Source organism: Anser anser, assembly GCF_964211835.1.
Source record: "Anser anser genome assembly, chromosome: 7".
Lineage (NCBI taxonomy): Eukaryota > Metazoa > Chordata > Aves > Anseriformes > Anatidae > Anser > Anser anser.
This window is the reverse complement of record NC_139727.1, coordinates 28,152,457-28,163,228: the sequence shown is the minus strand read 5'-3', so window position 1 is coordinate 28,163,228 and position 10,772 is coordinate 28,152,457. Positions and strand designations below refer to the sequence as shown.

General features: G+C 49.3%; 1 protein-coding gene across 8 annotated transcripts in view; it reads right to left on the bottom strand.

Moving 5' to 3' along the window:
* Positions 1–450: 450 nt before the first annotated feature.
* The window catches only part of WBP1L (WW domain binding protein 1 like), a 58,264-nt gene continuing 47,942 nt past the window's right edge, over positions 451–10,772 (bottom strand). For all 8 annotated transcript variants that reach the window (XM_083844813.1, XM_083844814.1, XM_083844816.1 and 5 more), the window contains 2 exons: positions 4,106–4,267; positions 451–2,767 (listed from right to left, as the gene is read on the bottom strand). In XM_083844813.1, the coding sequence (XP_083700939.1) occupies positions 2,028–2,767; positions 4,106–4,267 (902 nt within the window). In that variant the 3' untranslated portion in view covers positions 451–2,027. The remainder of the gene's footprint in view (positions 2,768–4,105; positions 4,268–10,772) is intronic.

Genomic DNA, 10,772 nt, shown 5'->3' with positions numbered 1-10,772 from the left:
AGGATCTTTAATTCTCTTCTCAACTGTGTGAACAGAGCTGCAAGCAGTCAGTCCCTACGCGGCTGCACAGTAAGCCAGCACACCCCAGGGGTATCACTCCATCCCTCTCACAGGAGGCATCCAGAAACAAAGTTCCCTGAATCCAGACCAGAGCCTTTAATTCTTAAGAGCACCCTAATACACCTACTGAAGTGCTGTTTTGATCAGCCGGAAGGAAAAGGCTGCACGGAGCAAGGTTCTCCTACAAGTTGCCCTTTTTTAAGTTAGAAGTGTTTTTTAAGTTAGAAGTGTGAGTTTTACCTTCAAGCATGTAAAACACTGAAATAAGCACCACTTGCTCCATCATCTGTATTCAGGACAGTGCCACGTACCTTCAGTTAAAAAAAAAAAACACCAACTAAAGAGATCTTTTTCTTAACTCAAAAAATGATACACATACACGCAGGCAAGTTATCAGAAAAGACATTATATTTTGGTTTCCACCTCATTTGAAACTGATTTTGGTTTTCAATCAATCAAATCTGAGTATGACTGAGTTCAGTTTTCAATTTTTTTTCCCCATAACAGTAATGATCTGGACGACCATAATTATAAAAGGGACGGGGAGAAAACCCAAGAACAAGATACACAGTCTGAATTGTGCTCTCTTCCACACGAGCACTCCAGGGAATGTTAGTTTCAGCTCTTACTTTTTTTTTTTTTCCCTTCGGGTTGTTACTAACAAAATCTCTACCGTTTATTAAAGCAAAGCTACAGTAAATTTTCTTGCAGTCTTACAGCAGGTTTTCATATTACCAGTAGGACTCGCATGCATGGATTGCAGTCACACACACACGCTCACAGACATTATACAGTAGCCAGTTGCCACCATAAAAAAAAAAAAAGAAAACAGACATTCATTTCCTGTAAGTGGTCAACATCAGAATCGCACCAAACTTTTGGATTAAAAAAAAAAAAAAATACTGCACAGGTCTTCCACATCGACATGGTAAAGTCATCCCTTCGCAATGGACGGAGCTCTCGTCTCCATTTGTTCAACATGCATCGCTGAAGCTTGAAGGCACGCTGGCCAAAGAGAGCCCTGTTCTTTTTTTGTCATCTTAACTCAAGTGTGCTGCACTCGGGGTGCAAAATAAGGAAAAAATAAAGCCAAGCCCTTTTGCAGCACACCGGGAAAAGGTCATTCGGAGACCACAGTACTTGGAAGGCAGCCCAGCTGCCCTGATTCTACTTCTAACTGTGCTCTTGGAGGCATTGAACAGATACACTTGTCTTTGAAAATTACATATAAAGGCAAATTTCTGCAAACCCTTTCTTTTCAGACTGCTTATGGTAGACTAACACTCCTGGAAGAAACTGGTCCTTCAGTTACCAGCTTCAAGTGGGAAATCTCCTACCTGCTGTCTTAAACACTGAAGCACCAGAGATTATAGGGCTGATGTGTTGAGGCGTTCATCAGCTTTGGGAAAGTTTAACACACACACACACAAAAAAAAAACACGTTAAAATGAAAAGAAATCCACAATGCCTCAAGAGCACGATATCAAACCAGAACTCTTGGGCTACTGACTGCCGGCACTGTCAGAAGCTGCTTGCTTCTGGGAAGACACCTGGAGGTTGAAGCCTTACGGTGATTTCGTATCCTCCCAGGGTGAGATTTGCTGAGCTTTACTGATTGCGAGACAAAGCAGTGTTTTGGAAAACTAAAACCAACAAACTCATAATAACCATCACCAAAATCACCATTGGGAAAGTTCAATTTGTTAGAAGGTCTCACTGAGAAACACAACTCCCTGCCTCACAGAGCAGGATGGACATGATTAACAAAACCCAGAGCAACCCGTCCCCCACAAGCTGGGCCTTCGGGACTAGCCCCCGAATTACACTGGAGGGGAGGAAAACTAAAAAAAAAAAAAAAAATAAGGTTGTATATCACCTTTTCCTCCTCTTAAAGTTTTAATCTGCTTATTTTTCTTTTATTTCTTTGTGTTCTTTTTTCCCCCGATTCTCCCTTCCACTCTTCCACCTTAGCTGGGGGAGTTATTGGTACGAGAGTTTGGAGAGTCCTGCTCATTTATTGTGTTCAAGAGTACACACACCGGCTGCCGGGGCAGGTGGTGGTGGCTGTGTTCACGGTGCTGCTCTTCCGCGGCATTAAAAAGCCCTTCCTCCTCGTCCCCGTGCGGGCGGCCGCTGCAGCTGTCGCAGAAGTCCAGGGGCCCGTCCAGAGCATCATCGATGAGCCCGTCGAACTCCTTGAGGTCGTCGTCGTGATGGCCCCGGTTGCATACGCAGACTTCGATGCCCGAGTCGCCCGTGAAGCGGCGCTGCCTGCCCGGCGTCTTGTCCTTCGCATCGGGAATCGCGCTGCTCTGCTCTAAGCTCTCAGAGCTGTAACCTTTTAGCAGTTCCTCCTTGCACTCCGTATCCTTTTCGGGACTGGCCCTCTCCACTAGCTCAGCTCCCGTGCTGGTACCGCCGGGCTCCACGCTCTGCATTTTGGCAACTGCTCGCTCGACCAGCGCGGCGGTGGAAGGCTCGGGGTCCCCGAGGCCGGGGGACCCGGTGTTGTCAGTACTGCTGTTATTGCCGCTGGGTGCCGCCGAGCTGCTCTGTGCTGGCTGCAGGTTTCTTGGCGTGTCTGGGATTGTGCTACTGCTGCCTGCTGGGACGCACTGCTGATGTAAGGCACTGTATGGCGGTGGCGGGGTTGGCGGTCGGTTCACCACTTCCTCGTAGGGAGGTAGTAAATAATTTGGCAGAAACCCTGAAAGCGGGAGGCAAGGAGGAGAAGTTATTTCGCGAACAGCTTATCTCAGGAAACTTGTTATTAACGTAGGTCGGTATGTCGTTTGTCATCTGCCAGCACCTTGCCACCAAACAGCTCAACGGGCTTTACGAGCGGTGCCAAAAATTAAACCAAAAGAGATGTTCGGTGTTTTAGAGAAGCAGCGATCGCAGCACAGGAGGGTACAGTTACAGGAGGAGATGGACACGGCTGGAAACAGCAGCCAGACCTTATGGCTCTCAGGTCTACACTTAGGGCTACCAGGCAAACCCAACCATACCCCAAATGGCCCCATAAACCACACCAAGGTGTGGCCTGTGTTGGCTGGAGGGAACAACCTGGGAGATAACCTGCCAGCCCTCTCCAACACTGGCTTCTCAGCTGAGTTTTCACTTTCAAGAGCAAAGATTTCATCTCACAAAGCTTTGTGTGAATATGAAGAGACGCAAACAGTTACAAGAAACTCAGCATCTGGGCTCATGGTGGTTGTTTCAGTGGTGGATTCAGTTTTTCTAGTCTGGTCAGAATAAACTGGCAGTACCAGCAAGAGAAGTGGGTTTGTTGTACTTACAGACCCTCAAATCTAAGAAAGATTATATTTATTTCACAACAGGCAACAAAATAGCCTATACAGACAGAATGGACTTAAATAATGGAAACCTGTAGAGATAGCACTGTAGTTTTCCACGCGTAATTGCGTATCCCTGGGGCTGGGGAGGAAAGAGCTGCTGGGGCAAGAGTTGAATGAGAAAAGCAGGTCTGCACATGCAATTCGACAACCTATTATAGGAAACTCAGCTGTGGCACCTCCAGTCAAAGGCTGAGGGTCACCACTCCAGCATACCGCAGCAGGGCACTATGATCACGAATCACTCGTGCTTTCCCTGAGCCACGGACAACAACTCCTTCACGGAGTTCATGCTCGCCAGCAGCACTGTGGCCTGGGAGCTGCAGCACGGGGTGGAAGCCAGCACGGTCCCAGCTGAGGCACCACTTCCACCCAGCCCGCGCGACCAAATTTCGTGAAGCCACCCGCTCACATCTCACTCCCACCAGCTGTGTTTGCAGGCTGGGAAGGAGAAGGAGCATCCCGAAGGAAATATTTTTAAAACCTTTCCAGGAAGGCACCCAGGTGATCGCTGCACACACGGCCAAGTCAGCAGTACGTGTGAAGGGGGCTGACACGCATCCAGCAGCTGCGATACGTCACCTACATTCTCCACAAGCCCCGGTGAGGCAGCAGAGCTGTCCCCACCTCTCGCTGAGCCCAACCGCCGCTCCCCACGGCCTCTGGGAAAAGCGACGTGAGGTACGTACGTAAATAGAAGGGCAGGGCTGAGTAGTTGTGGGCTTCCCGGTAAGCGATCAGGTTGATCTCATGTTGCCGCTGCTGGGCCTGCAGACGGTGCTTGGTGCGTCGGTGATGGCAAACACAACAGCAGCTGAGAATGATGATGATGGTCCACACCAGCCAAAACCCTGCGGGGGGGGAGAGCGAGACGTTAGCCGGGGCGCAAGAGCCACATCCAGCCCAGGGAACTCTACAAACGCGATGGGGAAGATCCCTAGGAAGTCTAGATCCGAACCCCGCGCTGCTCTAAAGGCAGGAATACACAGGGCACCGGGAGGCTTCTGCACGTGCCCACCTGCGTAAGGGACTGCTGCTCGGGGAGCCTTCGCTGATTTGGGTAATTTTGTACGTGCTTTGGCACGACATGGAGCGTGCTTGCTAGTCACGGCTCTGGAGGAGAACAAAATACGGAGCTCTGGCTCCCCCACCCCCCAGAAAAAACCATCCATCCCACCCCTTGGAAATTACTTCTTTTGGCAAAATATATAAACAGATCTGCGAATAGCATTGAATTTGACTCCCACAGCCACTTCGGTTTGAAAATAATAATCAAGACACAAAAGACACTCTGCAGATTGACCACAGAAGAAGAGAAAAACCCCAAGCACTATGTTTTGCTTTTGTTTGCGCTGCTCTTTAATTTCTAGCCCAAATCCTTCATTGTTATGTTTAACAAAAACATACTCTTTTTACATAGACGTCTCAAAATATTTTTAAAACTTATTTTTGTATTCAATGTCTTAAATTATCCAAAATTAAATTAATCCAGCCCCCCCACACCGAATCCTCAAGAAACCGAGCTTCTGCTCCGTTTGTGGCCGCGGCTGGTTTCCGTGCACTGCCACAGGACACGCAGTGCTCTTTAAAAGGGAATTTAACATCAGCGCTTCCTGAATTTTCTCCAGCCCTGCTAACATGCCAAGTAACTCCCCCCCCCCCACGCTCTTTAAAGCTCCCTTCCCACTTGCGTACATTAGAAATACGTTCCAGAGAGATATCAAAGAGCTACACCGCTTACGCCAGGTTAGGATTTGGCCTCCTGCAACTGCAGCCCACAGCCCTGTCTGGCTCAGGGGCCTCTGCAATCTTTATCATTTTTAAGCTTAATTTTCGCAGCTAAAAATACCAGGAGAGTTCCTCCTTTATAAACACGAGGCCTGGCAACCGCTCCTCGGCAGAGATCACAACACGGTTTCTCTCTTGGTAAGACTTCTGCCATTCTTTATTATTCCCAAACATACAAAATCAGTGCAAAAAAACATTTTCAACAGAGTCGTTCTGCCCTGTGGTATCAGCCTGCTTTTTTCTCCCTAATAAAACCCTCTGGCCTGGCTTTACAACACCTTGTTTTCAGCATCCCCTTCTGAGTTAGAAGTGTTTTCTCTGCTAAGAGCTGGGTGGGGAAAGGTGAACAGTTTAGGAATCTCAAGAATGAGAGGAATATTGCTCTGTCTCAGGACAAAGTGCAAGCGAGCCGTATCGCTGCTCTCAGAGAGCTGTTTGCAGGTGAGCTGGATGTGCTGCATCGTGCCTTCCGGCGTTTTGAGCAGGGACTTGCACCTCCCTGTGTCGTAACCCAAATTCTCCCTGTATTTTGGCACAGCAAACCGAAATCTCCCTCTCGCCTTGCACAACCTGTTTCCCTAATGAGCTAGATTCTGCCTTGTACCCAAATTTATCAAAACTCGCTATCAAATTACAGTCTTGCATGCTTTTTTTTTTTTGTCTACTGCCCTCTGAGCACCCTCTTGCTCCTAAAAAAGCCTTTTTATTCGAGTTACAGGGATCAGTCTTGCCCACCCTTCCCTCCAAAGCCAGGCGTTTGCAGTCACCGTCTCGCCGTTTGAAAACTCCCCCCAGTACATTTTATTTTTTGCTAAGGGAAGGTTCCTTGGCCCGTGCTTGCTGAGGAAGCAAGAACAACCCCTCAAAACCAGGTCACTCGCACAGCACGCCACCGTGCGCTGAGGCAGGCCTGCAGTTCATCTTCCAGTGCTCCTTATTTTCAGAGAGCGATCCGTGATCGTCCGTTCAAAAACAATGGAAAATTACACCCGGCTATCCAGGGATTTTAGCTAGTTATGAAAACAGATGCTTTTTAACACATTTTTTCATGTCCTTTCCCAAGGACTCTGGAGGCAGTGGTAGCAGGCAGCACTTCGTTAGTTAAGATGTCCTGGAGAAGTGCCACTGTTAAGCAATCTCAGCTGTAGCAGCCGAATTTTTCTGCAGGGAATAACTGCTCCCACCCAAGCCTGCATCCAGTGGATTAAAAAACTATTTCTTTAGAAATCTCCCCTACCCATTCCAAAGAAATCCCGAAGTGCTTTGCAGACAAACTGATGGACAAGCTCAGAGTAGGGGTCAAAGTAAGCTCAGCCATCGCCGGGAAGACACGCAGCAGCTCTGTAAACAACAGGCAGTAACAGCACACAGCAGTTTGGGCTAATAAATTAATGCTGGATCCTACTGAAACCACAGGTGGCATTTTTAAGTAAACAGCCCATAATTTACTGGGTTGCAGTTCGGTCACAGTGCCAGGAACAACACCTCCACGCCGGTGCCAAGGGTCTCCGTGCACGCTTGCGACCACAAACGGACAGGACCTGGTGTTTCTCATGTGAATTTCCAGAAAAAGAACCCACTAATACCACGCTATTGCCTGGTTTCATTAACCACGGACGCTTCCTGGAGCTTCTAGGAATTACTCAACTCCTGACTCAGCGCGAGCCCCGGGCCTCGCCTGGGTGATCGCAGGGGATTGGCGCTGCGCGCCCGCCACAGCTGCTTGCTCCACCTGGCTGCTTCTTTGAGGGCTTTGCCCCCACCTCGCCACGCAGCAGCACATCTGCGTTCCCCAGCACGTAGGAAGCATCAGCGTGGGACATCCGTAGGCGCTGAGGCAGGCAGGGAGCTGCTCACCCGCTTGAAGGTCTGGTTGCAAGCCCAGCACGGTGCTGGGGGCCCGCGGAAGGCCCCATAACGTGCCCTAGCCAGGAGGCTGGGCACAGCTGCAGTTCTGGCTGCAGAACCGAAAACCTGCGGAAGCCTAGCAAATATATAGTACAGTCATTTATTTGAACTGAAGCTCCACGTAAAGGCCAAGTGTAAATATTATGTCTAAAAGGATGGAGAGAACAGTGAAGATGTCCTGGGCCGAGCTGTGCATTTGTACACCTGGCGATGCTCGGCTTCCAACTAGCAGCAGGGAGGGAAACGGAGCAGAGCGCTGGCCCACGCACCCAGCGGCTCGTTTGGCAAGAGGGGAAGGAGGGGAATTTCAAATTCATCCAAAGACAACACGACACGAGCAGGAAACGTGGAGGCTGAGCGCTGTAACGGTACAAGCTAACACCTGGCCCGTGGCAAGAGCAGGCACCAGCTCTGCTTCGTGCTGAAAACGGGTGAGATGTGCAAAGGCAACAGAAGTCTGGCATTAAAAGGCCTCCAAAAGCCAAGTAAAACCGGGCTTCCAGTTGCCTTCGTTGTCCCCAAAAGCTTTCCCTGAGCTCTTCAGCACGCGCCTCCTGCCCATATGGACATGAGCTGGTTTCAGCCGTACCGTGCTGAGCTGTCGCTGCAGCCACTGGAAAAGGAGAAAATGTCGGGAGGCACTGGGCAGGCAGATCCAGGTCTGTCAGAAACAGTCCGATTCGAGAGAGAAGCTCCCGGGGGCATTTCCCACTGCCAACCCGGCTGTGACCACGGGGAGTAAAAGCTCGCTGCAATCGGAGGGGGAGACTGACAGGCAGAGAAAAACAGGGTCTTCGGAGAAATAGTTGCTGCTGATGAACACGACAGACAGAAGCGATGCACCAGTTCGGAGCTAAACATGCAGTGGGGGACCGTGAGATTTAAAGGCAATTTCAGGCTCGCTCTTGGTTTATGGAAGAGTCAGAGGTTGACATGCTCTGCCGTCCAAAAAAGGCTGAGAAGTGCTGAGTTCTGAGAAGTGCTGCTGTATTTTCTGTCAAATTCACTGGTGATGCCAATGGGTTGATAATGATGCAAGCAAAGAGTGAAGCAGACACAGCCAAGGAGTTGAGTTTTGCCAAGAGATTTCCCTGCCAGAGCATCAAAAGCTTTCATGAAAATAAAACAGCAGTACCAAGCTCTTACCAGCATCACACAGGCTCAGGGAAAAGCACCAAGCTCTACGTGAGCACCAAGCTCAGAGGATCCAAACAGGAGCTGCAGGAAGACCTGCAAACAGAATTACCTCCCAGGGAAGGTAATTCTCACTGTGCTCACAAGCACAGAAAACACCTAGGAACGAGGAGGCTGCTGTGTTCACAGCTTCCTTGGGAAAGGGAGCTCCATCAGAGGTCACGCACTGAAGATGTCTTCTGCCAGCCATGACAGAACGTGCCAGGTTTAGAGCTTCGAGAAAACCTGGGGCACTGACCACAGTTTTGCCCAAATTTAAGAATAATTAGGAATAAACCATCCTGAGGGTAAGAAACAGAGCATTCTCTCCCTATGAAAAGTGGGGAGCAGCGTTCAGTCTGATGCCGAGGAGGACATGCACTGTGCTTGCTGCCTGGGATGCTGCCATCAGCAGCCCCATCGAGGGAAGCTCCTTTTATCCTGTGCAAAATGGAAAACATGTTTTCTGGAGCGTTCCAAGGGTAGGAACAGAGAAATCTGCCCTCAAGTTCACGGTAAACTTGGGCAAATGCCATTGCTCTATTGGCAGGAAGTCCCCTAAAAGGGAGCCAAAATATACTGCAAAGTGTTTTTGTGTCTGCCTGACAAGCATCTGGGTAATAGCTTTGGCTTCACGAGAGCTGGTTCTAAACAGAAGAAGAAGTGGGACAATTTCATTGACTAAAATGCGATCTCCCAAACAACGGCCTCACAGTTGGCCATGCCTGAAAAAAAAAATTGTCTTTCCCAGGGCCAACGCCATCATCAAAAACAGGAGAGAGATTTAATTGGTACCACAACTCGGATGCACTTGGGTTTTACAGTGTCCTTGGCACAGGGACCGTGTCGTCTCCTGCCTCTTCGACACCAGCCCGCGTGAGTCAATGCTGCTGCTCAGGAATGCGAGACGAGGATCCAGGCCATAGGCCTAGGAACATTTTAAAGAAAAAGAAGGCTGCTGAACGACGAGGTCCCTCCAGCCTGTCTCTTCCACACCTTGTGCCAGCACAAAGTTGCGTGCAACTGTGCTTTGAACTGGTTTTAGGGAACTGTCCTGGTTCCAGTTAGGACAGAGTTAAGTAGCTCATAGTAGCTGGTAGGGTGCTATGTTTTGGATTAGGATGAGAAGAGCGCTGATAACATGCTGATGTTTTAATTGTTGCAGAGCAGTGTTTACACCAGGCCAAGGACTTTTCGGCTTCTTGCTCTGTCCTGCCAGCGAGCAGGCTGGGGGTGCAGCAGGAGCTGGGAGGGGACAGACCCAGGACAGCTGACCCAAACTGGCCAAAGGGGTATTCCATACCATCTGACGTCATGCTAAACAATATATAGGGGTGGCTGGCCGGGGTGGGGGGGGCCGGCTGCTCGGGAATAGGCTGGGCATCGGTCAGCGGGTGGTGAGCAATTGCATTGTGCATCACTTGTTTTCTTACACATTATTATTGTTAATACTATTACCATTATCACTATTATTATTATTATTGTTATTATTATTTTCCTGTCTTAATAAACCATCTTTATCTCAACTCACAGGCTTCACTTTCCCGTTTCTCTCCCCCCATCCCAGAGAGGGAGGGGGGAGGGTGAGCGAACGGCTGTGTGGTGTTTAGCTGCCAGCCGGGTTAAACCACAACAGGAACCAGCGCAGGTTGAAACTCATCTGGCCCAACCAAACAGCAGCAAGAGAATGACTGTGACTTTCAGTGACAGCTTTATGTCAATTTAAGTCAGCAGAACTGCAGCCCCAGCCCGATCACACTGCAGGAAAGAGTTATTGAATTGCAGTGGTACAAGGAGAAAGCTGAAGGCAACATCTCCAACTCCCGCTCACTGCCTCCCAGCTTGGTGACTCGTGGCAGAAGATGATGGACATTAACTGCAGCTGGTTTCTAGCTTTCAGAACAGTGGCCAGAATACACAGTACATCCACCGCCATGAGATAAGATGGAAAAAGACATGTTTCAGAAAAATCCTTTGCAATGAGAGGCGAGGCAGTAAATCTGCAAACTGTTGTTATGCCTCTTCTCCCGGGGAGAGCGCCTTTGAAGAACAATTGTTCCTGTGCTCCAGAAGACTTTAAGTCCAGTCAGTTCTGGCATAAGAGTTGTACCCCATCAAGACCTTTATGTTGGTAAAATGCACGTTAAATACCGGTCTAACATATACCAGAGAGAAGCATCCAGCTGAGGCCATGCCCAGTTAACCTGGGACCAAGATGTGGATAAGTGATGGAGCTGGGGATTTGGTGAGGAGCTGGGTTGCAGGTGCAGAAGGCAGGGGGTGAAGCAGCAGGGTTTGGCTGTCTTGCCTTTTCTTACTTTTTAGCAGGTGGAAGTAGCCCACGTGGGGTGAAGGTCAGGATCTGCACAGTAAGACTATGCAAGAGAGAATGCCTTCTTTGTATAGGTGAACATCACCACACCAAAACCAGCCTAAGTTGATTTTGCTGTGCGGATTAGGCTACAGAAATACAAGAATAAAACTCCT